This window comes from Notamacropus eugenii, chromosome 7 (assembly GCF_028372415.1).
Source record: "Notamacropus eugenii isolate mMacEug1 chromosome 7, mMacEug1.pri_v2, whole genome shotgun sequence".
Taxonomy (NCBI): domain Eukaryota; kingdom Metazoa; phylum Chordata; class Mammalia; order Diprotodontia; family Macropodidae; genus Notamacropus; species Notamacropus eugenii.
The window spans coordinates 48,023,281-48,047,852 of NC_092878.1; the positions used below are offsets into that span (position 1 = coordinate 48,023,281).

At 37.8% G+C, this 24,572-nt stretch overlaps 1 protein-coding gene across 5 annotated transcripts in view; it reads right to left on the minus strand.

The window, feature by feature from the left end:
• Window positions 1-24,572, minus strand: part of HEATR5A (HEAT repeat containing 5A) — a 191,993-nt gene that overhangs the window by 99,604 nt on the left and 67,817 nt on the right. For all 5 annotated transcript variants that reach the window (XM_072622526.1, XM_072622524.1, XM_072622523.1 and 2 more), the window contains exons 13-16: window positions 23,034-23,133; window positions 16,227-16,336; window positions 7,966-8,129; window positions 7,713-7,888 (exon numbers count right to left, since the gene is read on the minus strand). In XM_072622526.1, coding sequence (XP_072478627.1) covers window positions 7,713-7,888; window positions 7,966-8,129; window positions 16,227-16,336; window positions 23,034-23,133 — 550 coding nt within the window. The remainder of the gene's footprint in view (window positions 1-7,712; window positions 7,889-7,965; window positions 8,130-16,226; window positions 16,337-23,033; window positions 23,134-24,572) is intronic.

Here is a 24,572-nt window from a genome sequence, read left to right on the forward strand (position 1 = left end):
CTTCACCAATCTCTTGCCATCACTTTCAATGACTTTAATCCTCATAATGGTGATTCTTCTAAAACAGGCGTCTCAACTCATCAACATCAACTCTTAGGAACTTCATCTCCTCAGTTACCAAAATATATACCTGTACTGAGAGTATATTATTTTTTCTAAAATCCTAAACCCTGAAATGTCCTTCTCTGATTGTAAATTTCTAGTCACATACCTCTCTTTCGATATTGCCTTCTAAACCTGCTCTTCATTCCCATCATGACCTCTGGTCCTTTAAAACCTGCCTTTTTGAGGGGTGGAGCCAAGGTGGCAGAGTAGAAAGACGGACCTGTAGAAACTCCCTCACATGGCCCATAAAATACCTGTAAAAAATGACTCTAAACAAATTCCAGATCAGCAGAAGCCACAAAACGACAGAGTGAAAGAGATTTCTAGCCCAAGACAGTCTAGGAGGCTGACAGAAAAGGTCTATTGCACCAGGAGCAGAGCAGAGTGCAGCCCAGCGTGGGCTGCGCAATGTGGCAGGGACAGGACCCTGAACAGGCTTCAGGGAGCTACAGGCAGCAGCAGTTCTCAGATTGGTCAACCCACAAATGCCAAAGACAGCTTCAAACATCAGTGGGAAAACTCATTCACCCAGGAGAAGGGAAAGAGATCTAGACTGTTGGCAGCAGCCAACTGCAGCAGCAGCATCTATTTTTGGAGCCCTCCACCTAAAGCCCCTGGGGGAATGGAGCAGCTGATCTGCATCTCAGCCCTGAGCCTGGCTCTGGTGTGAGGAGGAAGGCTGAAATGGTGGAGCTGGAGGCGGTTGTGGAGAGGGAATTCTACTCCCAGATTCTGAGTAGAAAAGTTTTTGGTTGTTCCCAGACCAGTGCCAGGTCAGGAGAGGAGTAAATTCCTTCCCTTGATTGTGCCACCTTAGAGAGACTGAGAACTTACAGGTCCCCAGAGTATACCCTCCTCTTGAAAAAGGACGCAGAAGTCAAGTAACTGGCTGGGAAAATGCCCCAATAAAGGGAAAAAAAAAATAAGACTATAGAAGGTTACGTTCTTAGTGAGCAGGTATTTTCTTCCATCCTTTTGGATGAGGAAGAAAACTGCATAACATCAGAGGAAGTCAAGGTTTTCGCATCCAAAGCCTCCCAAATAAATATGCAATGGTCTAAGGCCATGGAAGAGCTCAAAAAAGAATTTTGAAAACCAAGTAAGAGAGGTGGAGGAAAAATTGGGAAGAGAAATGAGAGCAATGCAAGAAAATCATGAAAAGCAAGTCAACAGCTTGCTAAAGGAGACCCAAAAAATGCTCAAGAAAATAACACCTTGAAAAATAGGCTAACTCAATTGGCAAAAGAGATCCAAAAAGTCAATGAGGAGAAGAATGCTTTAAAAAGCAGAATGAATCAAATGGAAAAGAAGGTTCAAAGGCTCACTGAAGAAAATAGTTCTTTAAATATTAGAATGGAGCAGATAGAAGCTAATGACCAAGAAATGACAAAACAAAAGCAAAAGAATGAAAAAATGGAAGATAATATGAAATATCTCATTGGAAACACAACTGACCTGGAAAATAGATCCAGGAGAGACAATTTAAAAATTATGGCACGACCTGAAAGCCATGATCAAAAAAAGACCCTAGACATCATCTTTCAGGAAATTATCAAGGAAAACTGCCCTGATACTCTAGAACCAGAAGGCAAAATAAATATTGAAAGAATCCACAGATCACCTCCTGAAAGAGATCCAAAAAGAGAAACTCCTAGGAACATTGTAGCCAAATTTCAGAGTTCTCAGGCCCAGGAGAAAATATTGCAAACAGCTACAAAGAAACAATTCGAGTATTGTGGAAATACAATCAGGATAACACAAGATCTAGCAGCTTCTACATTAAGGGATCACAGGGCTTGGAAATATGATATTCCAGAAGTCAAAGGAACTAGGATTGAAACAAAGAATCACCTACCCAGCAAAACTGAGTATACTACTTCAGGGGAAAAAATTATCATTCAATGAAATAGAGGACTTTCAAGCATTCTTCATGAAAAGACCAGAACTGAATAGAAAATCTGACTTCCAAACACAACAATCAAGAGAAGCATGAAAAGGTAAACAAGAAAGAGCAATCATAAGGGACTTTCTAAAGTTGAACTACTTACATTCCTACATGGAAAGATAATATTTGTAACTCTTAAGACTTTTCTCAATATTTGAGTAGTTGGAGGGATTACTTACACACACACACACAAACACGTATGTAGACAGAGAGTACAGGGTGAATTGAACAGGGAGGGATGATATCTAAAAAAATAAAATTAAGTAGTGAGAGAGGAATATATTGGGAGGGGAATGGGAAAAATGGAATGGGGCAAATTATCTTTCATAAAAGAGGCAAGAAAAAGCTTTCTTAATGGAGGAGAAAAGGGAGGACGTGAGAGGGAAAAAGTGAAGCTTACTGTTCACATTTGGCTTAAGGAGGGAATAACATGCTCACTCAATTTGGTATGAAAATCTATCTTACGCTACAGGAAAGTAGGGGAGAAAGGGACAAGTAGGGTGGGGGTGATGATAGAAGGGAGGATAAATGGGAGGAGGGAGTAATTAGAAGTAAACACTTTTGGGGAGGAACAAAGTCAAAAGAGAGAATAGAATAGATGGGGGGCAGGATAGGATGGAGGGAAATATAGTTTTATACAACATGACTATTATGGAAGTCTTTTGCAAAACTGCACATATATAGCCTATATTGAATTGCTTGCCTTTTCAGTGGGGATGGGTGGGGAGGGAGTAAGGGAGAGAAGTTGGAACTCAAAGTTTTAGGAACTAATATTGAGAATTGTTTTTGCATTTAACTGGGAAATAAGAAATACAGGTAATGGGGTATAGAAATTTATCTTGCCCTACAAGAAAAAAGAGAAGATGGGGATAAGGGAAGGGAGAGATGTGACAGAAGGGAAAGCATATTGAGGGAAGGGGTAATCAGAAGGCAAGGTGTTATGGGGTGGGGGAAGGGGAGAGATGGGGAGAAAATTTGGAACTCAAAATTTTGTGGAAATGAATGTTGAAAACTAAAAATAAATTTTATAAAACCTGCTTTTTCATCCATTACATCTTAACTGTTTTTCCTTCTCTCCTTTCAGAGTTGATTTTATAATAATCAGTAGTTTTCAACAATAATGAAGAATTCCATTCCCCTGTTAATTCCTACTCTTCCTCCTTTGGTCCTTCTACTGTTCCTGACTTGCTAATTCTTCATTCTGAGTAATTCTCATTTCCTAAGCAGCCAAGAGGCAGTCATGAAACAATCCTGTCTATGGTCTACTACAAATTCAAGATTCCTAAGTCTCAAATGGACACTCACTGTGAGGCTTGGCAATCAATTTATTCATTTCTAATGAATTACTTTACTTCCCACGGTAGTTCTTCCCAACTTTCTCAAGTTCCCAATTCAACTCCCATCACTTCAGCTTTCAGTACAGTCAATCCTCAACATTTGTGGGTTTAACTTTCATGACTTCAAGCATTTGTGTGCACGATGCATGTTAGTTTGTGGAGTGGCTGGTAGCCTACCAAACATTTCACTGATCTTGTTTACCCTACCCTCATAAAGAGCTCCTTATGCATTTGTTGTATAATTTCATTGTCTTCCTTTAAAACTGAAGTTCTGTGTTGCAACTATGCCCCGAAAGTGTAGAAGATGTGCCAATTAAATATTGGGGTAGTATATAGTAGGTACCAGCAGTATTAGGAACAAGAAACAAGACTCTCTGTCCCCTTAATAAGCTTACATTCTAATACTGAGAGAAAATAATTTCTTCTTTCTATTTCCCAGGTAACATATGTTATTTGTCAAAAATTACCTGGAGGGATATTTTTTCGAAATGATCTATATCTAGCCACACATCTGTGGTAAACCAGTTCAACGCTGCATTATCTTCCTCTCTTGAACACCTAAGCCACTTATCATTTTGCCAATTATGCCCTGCCAAGCCTCAGCCTCAGATTACTCCCATCATCCACTGTCTTCATTCCTACACATGTGTTGCTGAACAAAGGTATAGAAAATCACACAAATATTCTGACTGGGTCCACTATAAATTTTTGTTATCCAACCTCAATTGTGCCCTCACATTTGCTAAACAATCCTTCTATACCTGCCCTATTAACTCATGATCTCTCTTTCCACTGCACCTCTTACAAATCTCTTCAACCATCCCTAAAACTCTCATGGTTCCCTCTTCTCCCTCTCTCTCAGTTGAGAACTTTACCTTGTAGTTTACTTAAAAAAACAAACAAACAACTGAGGCTATTCTCCAAGACTTCCCTCTTCCTCATCTCCTATCATTCAAATGCCTTCTGCCATCATCTCCTCCTTCACTGGGGGCCATCTCTAGTCATCCTGATCTATATCTTGCCATTGGGCCCAGATGTCTCCTGAAGGAAAGTGAGGTTGGTGAACTTCCACAGCCCTCCCTTACTTAAATCCAATTCACTTGCAAGTCATAGCATCATCCTCCTGATGTCATGGTGTTCTTCACAAAGGACAAATAACCACATGACAAGGTGGCCCTACTCCTTACCAAGACTAAACCTGCCACTTGTTTAAGCGATGCCATTGCCTCCTGTCTCCTCTGTCATCCCCACTCCTTCACTTATTTTCAGTCTCTCTCTGTTGACTGGCTCCTTCCCTACCGCCTACAAACATGCCTTACAAATACCCTTACAAATCTCCTCCAGAGAAGGCCATCTACATCACTCTGTCTCTTCACACCCCTTATAATCTGGCTTCCAATCTTATCATTCCACCAAAACTGCTCTCTACAAAGCTATTAATGATCTAAGTTGCCAAATCCAAAGGTCTCTTCCTCAAGGCTCATTCTCCTTGACCTCTCTGCAACTTTGACCCCGTCGATCACCATCTCCTCTTTGATACTTTCTTCTCTCTAGGTTTTTGAGACACCAATTTCTCCTGGTTCTCCTCCTACCTACCTGACCACTTTTTCTCAGACTCCTTTGCTGGGTCCTCATCTGGATCATGCTCTGTAACGAGTGTCCCTTAGGGTTCTGTCCTGGGCCCACTTCTCTATTCCACTTGATCTCATCAGTTCCCATGTATATCTACGCTGATGATTTTCCTATCTACTTACTCTATCCCAGTTCTTGGCTGACCTCTAAGCTCATTATCTCCAACTGCCTTTCAGGAATCTGAAATTGGATGTCCATTAGGCATATTAAATTTAACATGTCCCAAACAGACTGAAGAGGGCAACACCATCTTCCTAGTCTCCTTCAGGTCTGCCACCTAGGAGTCATCCTGGACTCCTCATCACTTTTATGGCGCCCCACATTAATCTTTTTTTCCAATGCCTGTTTATTTCACTCTGTAACATCTCTAGAATATCCCCCTTTCTCCTGTCACTGCCATCACTCTAGTACAGGCCCTTATCACCTCACAATCCTACACCTGCAATAGCTGTTGGTGGGTTCTCCTGTCTCCAGTCTCTCCTCACTCTAACATGCCCAAAGTGATTTTGCTGAAGCCAGCTGTCTGTCACCCCTCTACTCAATAAATGCCAGTGTCTCCCTAACACTTTCAGGATCAAATACAAAACCTGCTACTTGGCATTCAAAGTCCTTCATAAACTGGTTCCCTATTTTTCCAATCTTTTTAGATCTTACTACTTCTCACATGCTCTTCGATCCAGTAATATTGGCTTCCAGGCTGTTGCTATTCCAAGAACAAGTTACTCCCATCTTCTGACTCTGGTCATTCTCTCTGGCTGTCCCCCATGCCTCGAATGCTCTCCCTCCTCAACTCTACCTACTGGCTCGACAGGCTTCCTTCTGATTCCAACTAAATTTTATCTTTTACAGGAAGCCTTTGCCAACCCCTTAATTATAATGACCTTCCTCTATTAATTTTTCCTGTTTATCCTGTATGCAGCTTCTTTTGTATATATTTATTTGCAAGTTGTTCACCCCATTAGACTGTGAACTCCTTGAAGGTAGGGACTATCTTTTGCCAGTGCCAAGTACAGTGCCAGGTATGTGGTAGGTGCTTAATGTTTACTGACTGACTGACTTGTAGTGAGGGGCTTAAGCACAATCCCTTGCCAATATTAATTATAATAATGGTAAATTTCTTTATCTAAAATGTTCCTATGTTTTTGGATTTAAGATGCTCTAAAAATGAACATTTTCTTATTCCAAGTATAAAGGGACTAGAACAGAGAAAAACTACTTTCCATTCTCAGTTTAATCTTTAAATAGAACTTTTTGTTTCCTCCCAAATTTATTAATTTGTTTTCAGTTTTCAACATAAATAGAACTTTTTTAAGCCCTGGCATCATATGCCACAAAATGCAACCAAAAGGAAAACCTTTGAATATGGAGTGTCTAGCAAAAATTCCAAGCTTTTAATGCCTACCTGCTCCCTAACTGACCTCTTTTAGTCTAAGACATATCTTTTAATTATGGTTTTGCTTCAAAAAAAAAATATGAAGAGATGGTTCAAAGGGAGAATAGCAAGCAATCTTTAATAAATGTTACACTGTAAGTATAAGAAAATTAGGAAATGTATAGATTTCAATCATAAATCTTATAATTTCTACATTCAAAGTTCAGTGGGACAACTTTCCCATCTGCTGCCTTTATGCAGTTTGTTCTCCCTTGGCGTCTAATGAAATCCACTGCAGACTGCGGATAATTGCTTATGACCCAGTTTCTCAACATGGTTTATTGTCCAGACCACTTTCCTTAGTATTTCTCAAACTAACCATTTTAGTTAATTAATATCTAATATGGTAGGTTTCCTTTTTAATTACCTCCCAAATTTAAAAAAAATTAACTTAAAAGCAATTTATTTAAAAGCAATTCTAATGCAAAACGCATGCGAATTCAATACATACATTATTCTCACCATTAGAAGAGCATAAACCATAGCTTAAACACAATACATTTTAAACAGTGCTACTGTAGAAAAGACAGCCACAAAAAACCATCCCATTGAAACCATAACTGGATTATGGAATAGAATGCTCTCATTAGTTATTAAGAAGGAGAATCAAATTATGTAGGTACAAGATTCATGTTAAAACAAAAATAAATTTAAAATGAAAACAATGCTTTCAGAAATTTCTTTCTAGGGCTATACATCCAGAGTCTTAACTTCAATCCCAGAACCATAAAGATAAAGTTTTGGTCCTTTGACCAATGCCAATTATTCAAAATCCACTTTATGTTCTAAATTACATTAAATTTCCAGTACAGCTTACACTCAGTTTTCTCTATGAAGCTCTCAAATGACTATTTCAGTCAAGCTTCACTGTTAGAGTTTACTGTCTCTACTCTGGGGGGCTTAATCATGTTCTACTTCATGAAAGAATTCATATCATCACCTTGTTTAACTTTTGATATATTATATACCCTCTTTCCCCAATTAGATTGTAGGCTCTATAACTTGTTACACTTTGCATTCCTATGGGGCTTTACACAGTCATATGCTCCTAGTACATACTGAATTAATATCTGATAAATAACTCAATACTTTTCTGTCACAAAGATCTAACAGTTTTTCTAAATCTAACCTAAGATTTGTACAGATTGACAAATATAGTGATCTCCCCACTCATTTGTATTCTAGCAGGTATTCAACAATTGTGCAGCATATTTTCATATGTTGAAGTCCATGTATTATTCAAGGGATTAAAAATGTTTACCTTTGAGATTCTGCTACATGGGCACACACGATTCCAAAAAGCCTGGCCGCAGAGCTGATAAGTGAAAACATTGGAGGCAGGGGCTTAGGGACTGAATCCCCTTCTATGCCAGGTTCATAAATTGAATATGGGTCATACTCTAGGCTTCCACAAGCAACACCATTACCAAGGAGGAGCTAAAGAATGAAAGAGCAAATGAAGCTTGTTAACCGTAATCCACAAATGGACATTATCCAGAATGGACTTTACTTACCTGTTCTTCAATAAATCTGTGGTCAGTATCTTGGAGTAAAGGACTTAGTAATAAAAGATCATCCTGGTGACAGAGGGGTGGAAGTAAGAATGTGGATGCTGCCATCTGGGCATCAGAAGCAGTCAGGTCAGCAGCCAGCTCTTTGAGAATAGCACAGAGGTTTCCTGATGAGCCAAAAATAAATAAATAAATATTTAATCCACTGTCAAAAACAATTAGTTTAGGTGATTAAAGAACACAGGTAATGAATGCTATCCTTGTGAGTTAGGTTTCTTTTTTGTTCAGACTTATAGTTTCATGAGGGTGAGGAACTCACAAATTGAAAATTACTTCTACTGAGGCAGATGAGAATATCTTTGCCACTTAGAGAGAAATCTAGGGCCCTGAGAGGTTATTGTCTCACCCACAGCCATGAAGCTAGAGGTAGGATTTGAACACTGATCTTCTTCATCCCAACGCTGTATATTATCTTTTCTGAGGTCTAGGTAGTTTTGCTCTATTTCGGGGGCTAAATACTACTCTTAAAAACCTCAGAAGGTGTCTTGGAGATGTGTGCTTCCAGTGCGCTACTGGAAGAGACGTGAACTGGTCAGGAGAAATCTAGCACAACTATTGCAAAACAATCTAAACAACAGAATCTTCTGATTCTGACAATGCTACGATCAAAGGACAGCAAAAGCTAATGGCTCTAGGTGTGCTTTTCTGAATTACACGTTCCTGGAAAATGTGTGTGTCAACCAGTATAATTGACAGTATAATTTCAAAAGTTTATCTTCACTTAATTAATGTTCAATTATAATAAAGCTCTTCAACTTTAATGTTTTACTGTATATAGTAGAGTGTAATTTGACTACAATTTGAGAGGAAGATATTTTTAATCTTTAAAGACTAACATATATACTACCATATTTGTCTTTAATCCTATGCCCACTCCAAATTACAGTCAAGCAGCCAATGTACTATAACTAAACACACAACAGAAGGAACACTTTAATGGCCCTTTTAATAAAGTTAAATATTCTAATGGTACTGGGGAAAAGCACTCATTGACTACTTCTGGTAAATATAGCTTTCTGTAAAAGCAAGTTTCTTAAAGAAGGCAACATTTGGACTTGAATATTTTTTACACCTAAATATGCAAACAACACGACTGAAACAGATAAACAGGAACATAAGCAGGTTTTTAAAAAAAGAATAATTCATAATTCTGGCAACATAAATATGTTCTAACAGGTCCCTATCAAGGCTATAATTTTTCTTCTTATCTGACCAGTCTTCTACCTTACAGGTAATCTAAAAAAGCGATTGTAGGAAACATATATTTAGGACATATAAGTATAATACTCTCCATAAAAGATAACTTCAAACTCGACAAGTTTCCAAGAAAACATGACAAAGTGCTCCCTTTCCTTCTGCCCTACTCCTTAGTCCAGTCACCAAATTTCTTTATTTTTCTTTTCTGGGGAACATGCTAGTGTGAGTCTCGACTATTTCAGACAGCAACATGTGGAGAAGGGTAAGACAATACAGCTAAAGACATTCTTATATCAAGCAAAGCATATATTTAAATATGCTGATTTGAAAGCAAGCTAAGTACTTTCTAAAAATTAGAGATTCCCAATTAAAATAAGATTGAAAGTTTTTAAAATAGATATTTTTTCAATGTTTTTTAATTTTTAGTTTTCAACATTTACTTTCACAAGCTTTAGAGCTTTAAATATTCTCCCCTTTCCTCCCCAAGACAGCACGTAATCTGATATAGGCTCTATATATGCATTCATATTAAACATATTTTCAGATTAAATATGTTTTAAAGAAGAATTACAACCAATGGAATGAACCATGAGAAAGAAGAAACCAAACAAAACAAAAAGGAGGGAGAGAGAACAAATTGTGTGCTTCCATCTGCATTCAGACTCCAGAACTCCTTCTCTGGAGGTGAGCAGCATTTTCCATCATGAGCCTTTTGGAGTTGTCTTAGAACTTTGAAATGCTGAGAAGAGCTTAGTATATCAAAATCAGTCATTGCGCAATGTGGATGTTAACTGTGTACAATGTTCTCCTCGTTCTGCTCTCCTCACTCAGCATCAGTTCATATAAGTCTTTCCAGGTTTTTCTGAACCCTGCCTGCTCAACATTTCTTCTATTACATTCACATACCACAAGTTGTTCACTACTCCCCAGGGGATGGGCATCCTCTCAATTTCCAATTCTTGGTCACCACAAAAAGAGCTGCTATAAATATTTTTGTACATGTGGGTTGATCTCTTGGGGATACAGACTTAGAAGTGGTATTGCTGGGTCAAAGGGTATGCACATTTTTATAGCCCTTTGGGTATAGTTCCAAATTGTTCTCCAGAATGGTTGGATCAGATCACAACTCCACCAACAACACATTAGTGTTCCAACTCTCCCACTTCTTCTCCAATATTTATAATTTTCCTGTTTTGTCATGTTAGCCAATCTGACAGGTGTGACAAGATACCTCAGAATTGTTTTGATTTGCACGTCTCTAACGAATAATGATTTAGAGCATTTTTTCACATAACTATAGATAGTTTTAATTTCTTCCTCAGAAAACTGCCTGTTGACCATTTGACCTTTGACCATGTATCAAATGGAGAATGACTCGTATTCTTATAAATTTGACTCAGTTCTCTATATATTTTAGAAATGATGCCTGGTTGTAAAAATTCTTTCCCAGTTTTCTGTTTCCCTCTTAATCTTGGTTGCATTGCCTTTGTGCAAAAACTTTTCAATTTAATGTAATCAAAACTATCCATTTTGCATTTCACAATGTTCTCTATCTCTTGTTTGGTCACAAATTGATACTGACATTTAAGAGATAATTCTAAAGTGGCCCCTGCAATACTCAGATGCCTAACAACAACTCAGACATGCAGAGTGGGAAAGGGCTGCTGAGGTCATTCAATCCAGTCTACACCTGAAAAAGAACTGCTTCGACCATATACCTTCAAGGGGTAACTTAACCTCTGCTCGAAGCCTTTCCACAGGAGGGACCCATTACCTCATCTCACCTGAGGATAGCTCACATGGTTAGGAAGTTCTCCCCTTTCATCCCTAAATTTACCTCTTTGCAACTTCCCCTTATTACTTACACTCTCTGGGGCAAAGAGAATTAGTCTGGTTCCTTTTCTTGATCACAGCCTTTCAAACACCTGAAGACACCTCTAAGACTCTTCAATTTCCTATCTTTTCCAGATTAAATATTCCTAATTCACCTGATCCTCCTGATTTTCTAGGGCATGAATCTGAGGCTCCTCACCATCCTGGGAAAGCTCTGGCAGGTGCTTTCCAGTTTGTCCGTCCTTCTTCATGTGTAGCGTGCAGAACTGAACAGTCTTCTACATGTGCTCTAGGCAAGGCATGTATCATTTCCTTATTCTTGGTCTCTCAATTGCAGGTTAAGATGGCATTAGCTTCCTTGTTGCCATATCCCACTGGTGACTCATACCAAGTCTGCACTCCACAAGATGAACTGCCCTTAAACCACGCTTCCTCCAATTTAGAATTTATCAATTGATTTTTTTGAACCTAAGCACTAGAGTTTATATTGATATTCAGACTTGAATTACCCAATGGATCTGTGCTCTCATTGATGCGAATATACTCCAATGATGTCAAGTAAAACCCGCCCACACCCGTTCATTCTGAAAGATTCTGACAATCAGTCTGTCAGAGGGTCTACCCGACAGGCTGCGGTTCCTTCAAGATAAGAAGGGTAGCAATGTAACACACGGATATCCACTGTCTGTCCCTCATTCTTGTTATAGAAGCGGCCCTCCTTTTTTGATCTTTAAAAAAATTACATTATACCACTTCTTCAGCCTTATTCCCTTTGCAGGGAACATTGCAGGTTACTCATGTCCACTGCTCTTCTGGAAATCCTTAAACAAATCAATTCTTTGGAAACCATAGTGTTCTATGAGTAGGAGTCCTATGTCCCAACTAGAAGAATAACGGTATTAAATAAGATGGGCTTTTTACCTGGGGAGAGAGGAATGTTCTGAGTGATGTGAGAAGAGAAGCTGAGAGACGATTGAGTTTAATGACTTCATTTTACTGAGGCTTTTACACTGGCTGTCCCCATGAATAGCCCCTTAAACTCCCTGGCTTCCCTCAGGCCTGTGCCAGTGCCAAAGCTGCTTCTGCTCTGGGGTTACCTTCAATTTACTCTGTGTATATCATGTAGGCACCTAGCTATTTTTATGTGCCTCATCAATTAGAATGTGAATTTGATGTGAGAGCATGGACGGTTTTTTTGTTTTTTAATCCTCAGGGCTTAAAGTAGTTACAGAGTGAGCACTCAATACAACATCTGTTGACTAGGACTCAGTTTTAAGTGATTAGTTGCACAGGATTCCAAAGTGGACAATACCATCCTCTGGGGGGTGCTGGAATGATCAAGGAGGGTAGTAGCAGCCTTGGGGGCAATTGGGGAGTTCTGAATAAAAAATAAGGAGGCAATAGAAGCATAAGGAAAGAAGAGAAGAGAGGAAAATTTTGAAAAACCATTCACACGTTTTATCTGTTGTATAAGAGAGTTAAAGTCACAGTGATTACATTATCTTTCAAATAAACACACAAAATGCAAGTTATAACCAATTAGTGGTCAAGTCCACGGACAGGTCTTACCAAGCAAGCGTTTGGCCGGCGAACATGTCACCTTTGTCAGGAAATCCAGCATGCATCATCGGCAAGAATACGTGCATGTAACGACTTGTTTACAATACGATGTACTGCATAGTACACAGTTACAAAGTACAATACTGCATCATCAAAATTTCAATGCAAGAAAAAACTCGCAAATTTACAATAAATTATCAAATTTAAGATGCGTTATTTAAAAATAAAATGTTTCGGAAATGATGCAAATTTAAAAAAAACTGTTAAAGGATTAAAGACAGGGGGAGGGGCTATTTTTTTTTTTTAAAAGAGGGTGGTAGGTCAAATAAATTTGGGAATCTCTGGTCTAAAGTCTTAGGTGGTACATTTCAGGGCCAGCATTTGTACCCAAGTCTTCTGCCTTCAAATACAGTGCTAGATTGTGATCAAAAAGCGATGACATGTTTGAATCAACATGGAAGGTCATAGAGAAAAGGAGCAAAAACTTATTATCTAAATACTTTAAATTATCACTTGTTTGGGAGAAAAGCCACTTTCTTAAAGAAAACCCTTCAATCTTTTTTTTCAACAATGCCGACAGCTACTGAAATCTGTAGAATCTTGGTAAACTAAATCAATCAACTCAAAATCACTTATTAAACACCTTCTACATGCCAGGTACTGTGATAAGTGCTGGTAATAAAAAGAAAAAGAAAAAGAAAAAAGTTGTTGCCCTCCAACTGCTTACATTCCAAGGGAGGAAACAACAGACATAAATCACAGTACACAAGACAAATAGAGGGTGTAACTACAGATAGGATGGCATTAGCATCTGGGAAGAAAGGTCTTGTGGAGGTGGCATTTAAACAGAATCTTAAGGAAGCCAAGGATTTGAGGAGTGCGAGGTTAGGAGGGGAAGAATTCCAGGCCCAGAGCACAGCCAGACAAAGGCAAGGAGAAGCTGAGATGGAATGTCACTTTCAAAGAGCAGTATGTAATCCAGTACGGCTATATAGAAAAACCCTTGTAATCTAGGTTGCTGGTTACCACTTTAGGCAGTTTCCCTGTGTTATCTAAATTCCCCCAATAGGTTGGCTGTCAGAGAGTAAAAGTGAAGCAATCTGACATCTGGTTATCATAAGGGATGTGACAGGTACTGAAACTTGCAAAAATTCTAAGACTGCAAAGTACATTTCTGTAACAAGTTATTCTTTTTAAAAAGACAGAAAAATCTTTCAGATTTGTGGAAAAAATAACTTTATTTGGAAAATGAACTGACTGGAAATAAAAACACACACGTGCTAGTTTAGGTGAAGGTGAATAAATTCACAGATTATGCTTGTTTTATAGAACTTAACACAATTACACTATGTTTCCTATTGTTTATTAAAATTAAATGTTAGCTCATGTTTTAATGGTAAATGTCCTACTGTCAAAATTCTATATGTGCATAAATCTCAACCTAAGACCAACAGAGATACAAGAGCATTATTAGTATTAAAGCAGAAGACCTGAGTTCACTGGGTGTCCAGTGAGCTCTACAAGCCCTACAGGGTACAGAGATGGAAGGGGCCTTAGAGATTATCTCCATACTGTTCACCTCCCTTGTATTACTGAAGAACCTTGGAGAGGTTACATAATTTACCCAAGGTCATACCGGTGACATTAGAGAGGAAGGGATTTAAACCTAGAAGGGAATCCAGATCTTATGACTAGTTCTCCCCACTATACCACACTGCTCCTGTGTTTCAACTGTAAACTACCACTACTTACACTACCTAATAGAATTGTGAGAAAAGCACCACTATTTATAAATGAGTTTTTACCATAGTTATTACAGTTTATTCTACAAGCAAATTATTTTTACCTTCATTAGGATATCACTACTTTGAAACATCCAGTATTCATGATTATGTCTTAGATGGTTTTTGAGAATTGTGTTAGAAAAATTTATCATCATCAGGCCAGCTGTGTGAAGGGCTCCTTCCAACTCAAGCTGGATCCTGATCCTGGGTCAGGGACACTAAGATTCACACTACAAGTATTTGTAACTGTCTTGGGCTCTGTTGGCATGCACTAGTAGAACTCAGTCCCATTCTTGGTGGAGAATATTTTTCAAATAACTTAGGTGAAAACTACTATCATAGCCGTACAACAGAGTAGAAAAATAAAATAACAAATAAATTATAAAAAGTTAGCAAATTAACAAATTAAATGGTTACACTCATTTTTCTTTCTTATCATGAGTTATATGAAAGGGCAAAAGCACCAATACAATGGTGCTTTCTCTTCCTTTTCATTACAGGTTTCATTTGAGTTGTAAACGCTGATTTTCAAGTCTATTTTCTGAACATTTTCTTACAGAATATCTACTTGTACTTTTTAACTCTCCCTCTAATTTCAAGAGAGATATACAACACCTTCTTCCTCATTCCCAATTAATCTCCCAGTATTCATACTGTTTACCTTTAGTAAGCAAATTATACTATAAATCTGAAGTCAATCTTCTAAGCTTGGCTAAGAAAATGACACATTAATTTAACATGCTTGAGACCTCAAGTAAATGCCTGAAAGTAACTTTATTTCTCTTTTATTTCAGAAAAAAAAAAAAACTTCAAAAATTCTGTGGTTTGGCTCTGTTTATCAATGTGCAAACTTGAGTTGAAAAAGTTAACAATGACTACGAAATGTCCAATTTGTGGTCCAATAGCTTACGTCTGCAGAAACTTTTTTTTTTATATCATGGTTTAACCACTCTCTCCCCAAATTTTATTTCCAAATTGAGTTTTTTCAAATAAAGTTATTTTCCCTACAAATTGAAAAGTTGTTATATCTTTTTAAAAGATATATCTGTTACAGAAAATCACTTCGCAATCTTAGAATTGTTGGCCAGTTTGAATACTTGTCTTCTTCACATCCCTTGTGAAAAACAAAAGAGATTAACTTTTGCTCTGGAAACCATAAGGCTGGCATTAACACAAGGCCTAATGATGGCATCTGGAGCTAGTATTTATTTAGCCATTTGAAACTTGTTTTCTTGTTTGATATACAGGTTAAGTGGTAGGATAGATATCCAAGTATCTTGTGAGAAAATATATGAGGTGAGCATTTCTCACACTAGAGGTTATTGTGGAAGCACAAATTACATTATTTACCTCAGCTGGTTATGGGTAATAGCTATGGCTATAAAACATCATATAAGTAATAAAGTTATTTCCTGATGAGTAGGTGTGACTCAGATGGAATACAGTAAGGAAAAAATTGTATACTGAAGTGAAGGAAGTAGGCATCACACTTCCATATGAGTCTGTTTTATCTATGTACTGTCCAGACTCCAGGGTGGATTCAAGCTTAACTCTTGGGACTCAGTCTGACCAAGCCTTCATTGAATATATGTCTTTGATGGATGCTGTAGTGATGGGCATTGATTTTTTCCAAAAGTTGGCAGTCTAGAACAGAAAAGACTGGGTAGTGGTTTTGCTCTTTTAATGAATTCTATCTTAAAGAAATATTGTACTATGGAAAATAGTATTTACCACTAAGACAGCATGAATTCCTTGGACACAATTAGCCACATACCTGATGCATAATGCAGCCATGAAACAGTAGCATCTATTTCTACCCAAAGCACATACCTGCATAGATCTCAGGAGGTAATAAAGCCAATAGTTCATAAAGTCTTTGTTTGTAAATCACTGAGGAGGTTTTCAAAGGACTTCCGTATGTTTTCTGTATGGAAGAAAGTCTATAAAAAAAAAAGATTTTAAGTGTATAAATAATATAACACCATAAAGATAACCGATCAACAATTATTTACTAATGCCTACTATACCAGATACCGTGCTGGGCACAGCGGACCTACAGGTATAAAAAATGAAGCGGTCCTTACTTTTGAATGAGCAGGTTGATCTGAAAATGTGAATTAGCAAGGTGTATTTTAAGTGCTTTCTACTCATTACTACTCAGGTACATACAGCTGCTTCATATAATCTTTGGATTTCTTTTGAGGCAAACTATTCATCATGCATGGAGAGAGAACACTCTCCACGTTCTGCCATGTGCTGAAATACTTCTCTTTCTTCAAGCATCAGCTCAGGAGGCCATCCTCTCCATGAATTCTTCTCTCGATCCCTAGTTAAACAATTGTTTAAGCCTTACCAAACAATACTGACTCCTCTCACCATAAGCTTTTTCTGCTCCTTTTCTTGGGCTGCTAAACTCTGTTGGAGGAAATTACACAACTCTATGGACCACGTTTAATCAATTTTAACCCCAGGGTAAAACACTAGTTACACTGTAAATAAGGAGGTTTTTGTTACTCTCTTTGATCCATGGCAATCTCTAGTTTCCAGGTGTTAGACAATATTTTCCAGGTTCATAACTTGTAAACATCTCTACCATGCTTGAGCAGTGAGATATGGGTGTGACATAATGTGATTTTTATGATGCTTGTGTTGGATGACACTATTGCTGAAGTTAACCTGTGAGGCTATTGCTGGCAAGATGCCTTCTTTGTTTCCCTATAAAGCAAGTGGGCACTAGTGAGTAAGTGGGGAACCCACAGGGGAATATGCCATTATAATGCTTTATGTGCCTTGATCAGCCTTCATCAAGGCTTAGGAGGAACTCACAGGGATTTGGGTATTGCATAGAGAATGTCTGCCTCAACTGACCCCCATGAGGCTTGACAGGATTTAGAGGAGTGAACAAGGTAGAAAACTGCCTGTCTCAAATGACTCCTTCTTGTCAGCTCCTGAGGGAAGGGTGATTAGGAAATACTATAGGAGCTAGTGCTCCCATTATGAGCAAATCCACTGAGAAGACTAGATTTTTCTGAAGTAAGATTATTAACCTCTCCGAAGCTGTCTTTGGGTCCTTCCTGTCTGCCCCGATCAAGAGTAAACCTGTTAAAGGCTAGAGTCAAAAAATGCCAGTGCCCCCCATATGTTATTTGTGAAACATAAACTATTTAATTTTAACTGGGATCTCAATGCTGCATTGAATCTTTTTATCCTTCCCTGAATGATTACTATATTTCTTGAAGCAACTGTAAAGCTCTTCTCGATCCTCCTGTACTGACTTATACACTTTCCCCTTTTTCCTCTCAGTAGAGGACTTTACTCCTCTTTTACTGAAAAACTGTAGTCACTTGTAGGGAGCTCCCAACTCGGCTGTATTCCTTCTTGTTTCTGACAATGACGTTACCTTTACTTGTGCTTTTCACTATATTCCCTCTGACCTTTCCTAGAAGCTCAGTCTCCATCTCTCTCCAGCTCTCCAACTTCTATCTCTTCTATTTATTGGCTTCTTCTCTGTCTATAAATCTGCCCATGGCTCCCTTATCCTTAAAGTCTTCATTTGACCTTACTATGTTATTCAATTTCAAATGCCATAATTCTCATTTTTTCATACTATACACATACATTTCACACTCCTAAAAATAGCCATTTACAATCCTTACCTCCAGCCTCTCCCTTCTTTTACTTTTCAACCTCTTGCAGTCTAGCTTCCAACTCCACCATTCAACTGAAATTTCTTTCTTTCTTCAAGATTAACCAAAATTGTCTTAATCTCTACATCTAACGGCCTTCTCCCAATCCTCATCTCTGTTGTTACCTTCGCAGTTACTGACAATGCTGACCACCCCTTTCTCCTCCTGGGATGATCTTTCCTTCCTTGACTTTCATGTTTCAAAGGAAGAACATGGATGGAACTATGGAGCTGGACTGCAGAATGAAGCAAACTATTTTCTCTTTTGTTATATTTTGTTTTTCTCATGGTTTCTCCCACTCGCTATAATTCTTCTTTGTAACATGACTAATGTGAAAATGTGTTTAATAGGAATGTATGTGTAGAGCACATATAAGATTGCATACTGTCTTGGGGAGGGAGAAATTTAAAACTTATGGAAGCGAATGCTGAAAACAAATGAATTAATAAATTTTTTGGAAGAAAAAAAGAACATGGATGAATGTTGGTCCCCTAAACACCCTTGCCTATTCTAGAACCCTGAACCAGCATTCATCCCTTTTCTCTCATTTTCTTCTCTTCCACTGGTAACTTGTCATTTGCCTACCAACAGGTGTTTTTAATCCTACCAAGGCTTTCTACCTTACCAAGTTGCCAAGTTACTCTCCTTTATGACCAAAATTACCTGAAAAAGCTTTACCTAATGCTTCTGCTTTTTCATCATCTAATCTCAACTTAATTCCTCATATTGTTGCTTCTATCCTCAAAGCTCTGCTGAAACTACTCTTAAAGGTTTTTGGTTATCTCAATGACCAAATCCAATAGTTCTTTTCCAGTCCTTAAAGGACTTCATCCCTGTAGCATTTGACACTGCTGACTCTCCCCTGCTACTCTTCTCATCTTTGCTTCCGAGATCTATTCTTCCTCTTTCTTTCCCTCTCTATGCTCTTCCATGGTAATCTGCTTCACTCTCACAACTTTTATCACTACTTCTAATCTAGTGATTGTCAAATCTATATCACAAGTCCCAGGCCTACATTTCCAACTTCTTAAAGGAAATCTCTACTTAGCTATCATACTGCAAACTAAGATAATCATTTCCTTAATATTTATTTGCCTTTCCATCCTTCACCATTTAGAACTTTAGAGTCCTAAACTTTGGTGTTATTTTGGCTTTCAACCTTTTTCTCGCTTCTCATCTCAAATAAATTACCAAATCCTGCTTATTCTATCTCTAAAATTATCTTTTCACTCCATCTCTATTACTACGGCTGGGGCAGCTAGGTGGTGCAGTAGATAGAACACCAGTCACTGGATTCAGATGGCTCTGAAGGAGAAGTGAGGCTGGTGACCTGCATAGCCCTCTCTCACTCAAAACAAAGTCAAGTGCAAGTCATGTCATCATTTCTCTGATGGCATGGTCTTCTTTGGCAACGAAGGACGAATATACACGTCACCACTGTTACACCCTAGGGCAGATTCATTTCATTCTATGAAGCCCTGGTACCATAAACAAAAAGAGATCTGTCTCTCTTTAAAGTTCCTCAGAGCACTGCATTTGAATTTGCTTTTGACTCACATCATAATCTACCTTATACATCATGTACCTGCTTTTGTGTATGTGTCTAATCGTTGCCATTAGACATAAGCACATTGAGAGGCCAGAGACCATGATGTATTTATTTTTTGAATCACTGGCATCCAGTACAGTTCCTTATATATTTTTGGGGGGTAGACAAGGGAGTGAAGGTGGGAAAGGGTGTGGGGTAAAGATGACTGCGACTTCATTTGTGTAGCAAACTGTCAGTGAGAAAATTTCCCCTACCACTGCAACTGGGCAAAACTGTTCTGCATCTTATCATTTCTGAGATGCCCAGGGTCCTAAAAGGTAAGTGACTTACCTAGGGTCACATAACCAGTGAGTGTCACAGGCAGAATTTGAATGCAGGACCTTTTAACATGGAAGCTAACGTCTCTTGTTCAAGCTTTTGGGGATAAACTGTCTCCTGATTGGTGTCCAAGATTCCCAGGGCACTCCGTACTTCTGATTGTACATGCCATACAGAGCTACTCAAAGCTTCTCATGGCCCCACCATTATACCTAGTACAAAGTCACTTGAGGGAAGGTTAAGAATCATCCTTAAAAAAACAAACAAACAAAAACCAAAACCTCCATTAGCTCTATCATCCCTTCTAACTATTCTATTGGTCTCCTTGTCTCAAACTCTAGAAAAAACTAAGCTTGCTACCTCTCCTCACTGACTCTCCAACCCTCTGCAACATCATATGACTTTAAGATCTCGTCACTCAACTGAAACTGCTCTCTCCAAAGTTACTGATTCACTCTTAATTGCCAAATCCAACGGCTTTCCCAGTTCTCATCCTTCTCAACCCCTCTGCTGCTTCTGACACTTGTGATCACTCTCTCCTTCTGTATCTTCTTTCTACTACTCTGGGTGTCCATGACTCTGCTCTCTCCTGGTTCTTCCTCTACTGGTCTACTACAACTACTGAGTGTCCTCAGTATCTTTTGCTGATTCTTCATCTAGATCAAACTCCCATAAAGGAAGAATTCTCCAGAGTTCTGTCCTAAGCCCCCTACTCTTCTCTCTCCAAACTCTCTCTAGTTGATCTCATCAGTACCCATGGATTTAATTACTATTTCTATATGAATCACTTCCAGATCTCCAATCCCACTTCACTAACTGCCATTTCAAAGGACTGTCCAAGAGGAATTTCAAACTTAACATATTCAAAATTGAACTGTCTCAGGACAGAGCTAAGATGCAGTGAATTACCTTAGATCTCCCCAAAACCCCTCTGAACACCTTTTTTTGATGCCATATAACAATTTCTGGAGGAACAGAAGCCAAAAAAGGACAGGGTGAAATAATTTTCCAGCCATACTCTACTTAGAAGGTGGGCAAGAAAGGTCTGTCGCACCTGGGTGAGAGTGGAGCACAATCCAGTGCAGGCTGTGCAAAAACAGACCCAGTCCCACCAAACCAGGCACAGGTCTTGGGAGCCATTTAATTAATTAGCAGCACCTGGAGCTCTCATTCCATAGATGGTAAGGGGGTCAAACAACTGGTCAGAAGAAGATTACAGGGGTTTTGTTGCTAGCATTGAGGCAACTCTGTTGTTTTGCCCACACTTTGGACCTGGGTCGCAATCCCAGGGCAAGGAGAACCAGCACACTAGAGTTTGTAGCTGTAGTAGAGTGGGGACCCTTGTCACAGTTCCAGGGCAGAAAGGAGACCAAAGCACAGACCTCCTTAGATTACACAAGCTTGGAAGAACTAAAAACTTACAGGTCTTTAGAAGTATCTCTGAAAATAGCTGCACAAACCCCCTGAAACTTGGGACAGTGTGCCCTCCACACTAAAAGCTGAGCCCCATTTTAACAAAGAGTTAAAAGTCAAGAAGCAGATGGGAAAAATGACCAAATAACTGAAAAAAATTCTGATCAGAGAAAGTAACTATGGTGACAAGGAAGATCAAAACACATATCCAGAAGAAGAAAACAAAGTCAAAGCTCCTACAGCCAAAGCCTCCAAGAAAAATGTGAAGTGGTCTCAGGTGGTAGAACAGTTCAGAAAGTATTTTTAAAATCCAGTAAGAGAGGCAGAGGAAGAATTGGGAAGAGAAAGGAGAGTTGTACAAGAAACTCATGAAAAACGACTCAATAGCTTGCCAAAGGAGTCCCCCCAAAATGCTTTAGAAAATAATATCTTACAAAACAGAATAGGCCAAATGGTAAAAGAGTCACCAAAATCCACTGAAGAGAAGGATGCTTTAAAAGGCAGAAGTGGCCAAATGGAAAAAGCAAAAACCTCCGTAAAAAGCAGAATTAGCTAAATGGAAAAGGAAGTACAAAAGTTTACTGAAGAAAATAATTCCTTAAAAATTAGGATGGAGCAAATGGAAGCTGGTGACTTTAAAAGAAATCAAGAATAAAACAAACACAAGAAAGAAAAAATAGAAGACTGTGAAATATCTCAATGGAGAAACAAGTTACTGGGATCCAGATCCAGAAGAGATAATTTTAAAATTACTGGACTACCTGAAAGTCATAATAAAAATAGAGCCTAGACATCACCTTTCAAGAAATTACTAAGGAAAACTGCCCTGATATTCTAGAACCAGAGGTAAAATAGAAATGGAAAGAATCCACTAATCACAACCTAAAAAAGATCCCAAAATGAAAATTCCCAGGAATATGACAGCTAAATTCCAGAGCTCTCAGGTCAAGAAGAAAATATTGCAAGCAGCCATAAAGAAACAGTTCAAGTGTTATGAAGCCACAGTCAGAATTTACCAGCTTCTACATTAAAGAATCAGAGGGCTTGGGGTATGACATTCTGGAGGGCACAGGAGCTAGGATTACCACTAAGAATCACCTACCCAGTGAAACTAAGTATAATCCTTTAGGAGGAAAAATGAACATTTGATGAAACAGAGGACTTTCAAGTATTCTTGATGAAAAGACAGAGCTGAACAGAAAATCTGACTTTCAAATATGAGACTCATGAGAAGCATAAAAAGGTAAACAGGAAAGGGAAAACATAATAGTCTTAATATGATTAAACTGTTTACATGTCTACATGAGAAAATAATACTTGTAACTCGTAAGAATTTTCTCTTTATTAGGACAGTTAGAAGTTTCAGTAACTAGACATAAATAGTAATTAAACAAAAACAAAACAGGTTTAAACAAGTCTGACGACAAAAGCTTCTTGCTTAGCTTCTTTTTTCAACCTAACCACATTTAAAATAATGTTTACTCAATTCCTCACATGTCATTTCTCTATAATATTTAAGATCTTTTACTTATGATATATTAAAATCAAACTCAGACTAAATATTTGGTTTATGAAAGAGAAAACAAGGCTTACTATTATACTTCAAAAAATTAAAATCTGCTCAGAAGGCTAGGTCTTACTAGAAGATTTTATACAACATTTGGTACTTACTGAGTTAATAAAGCAACAGCACATGGAAGGGGAGGAATAAGTCGCTGAATGACTTCATCAGTAAGAAGATCATCACAGTGGGAAACAAAGCTCTTGATAGCTGGAGAAGAAGTCACTAAGTTAGTACAGGTTAATCAACTGTGCAAAGCACATTTAATGATGGCACATTTCAAACAAAGCTAAGAAAAAATAAAATAGAACCAAGGTTGCCAAAATTTGGATCTGATTTTTATGTCCACCTCCCCAAAAGGAAAAATAAGATTTTTCTTCACCTTTCACTTTAAAAAAATTTCATTAAGGTTATTTACCTTTTAGCATATGTTAAGAGGGATAACTTGAACTATTATTTTTGAAAATGTGAAATGATTTTAAATTTGCTATAACTAAGGGAAAGTTTTTTCCTAAAAGTAAAACTGCGGAAAAGAAAATAGTTCAATGCAGATGTATCTTCCTAAGGAATTTTCATTTTCCTAACAAATGCACTTATCTTCAGATGTAAAGTAAACTACAGGATGAAAAAAAAATTTCTTAACAAAACCAAAAGGAAAGGTTTGTGTGATCATGGACTACTGTCTTTTCTATTTTTTTACCCTAATCTTAGCACTAAGCTCTCAATTAAAATAATGATAAATTCTTGTCACACTTTTGATTTACTGTTAACTCATTAAAGTGACAGTAAAAGAAACAAAATTTTCTGAAGTATTTACTTCTAAAATCAGAAGACTAATATAAAGTTAGTGATAAGGAATTCCCCAATTTTCATTTTATCTCAGTGGTTCCCTCCTGTAGCCCCTGATAAATCATCTTTGACTTAGTTTCTGCCTTATACAAAAACAAAAAAACCCCAGTATGTTATATTCTGCTCAGAATATTTAAAGAACAATTTCATTAAAGCTTCATAAGTTCCTAGTTGAAGTAACAACTAATAAATCAATATACGAGTGGCTTTTTGTTTATATAGTGCAAATAAAGCTCATACGTAAGGAGTCACTATCTGACCAGTATGGCTACATTTCTCACCAGTAGAGACTGCAATCCCTCTATACTCTATTTTACAGTACCTATGAATTACTTTATCTCCCCTTAAAAGAGCATCTTTTTAAGAAAGAATAAGAGACTATGTCACCATTACTTATTTCAAGTATTTTTGATTTTGCATCCAAGCAGAACAAACCTTGCTCCCTCCTAACTTACATTTAATAAGATACATATGACCCTGAGGCTTTAAAATATGTAATTTATTTTAATAAAATATACTTTAACAACTAGAAAACAGATTCTTATTTTTGTGTCAACGTAACACAATGACATTAATGTGTCATGACATTATTGTGTCTAACTGTTTTGAAATCCAGTGAAGCCTATAGATCCCCTTTTCAGAATAATGCTTTTAAATTACAAAATAAAACATACATTATTACAACAAAGGAATGCAATTATATTGAAATAAAAATAAGATGTTTCCTATGCAAGTTCACAGACCCCTCCTAATATCTCTGTGGATTGCAGATTAACAACCTCTGCTTTAGTCCACCAAAT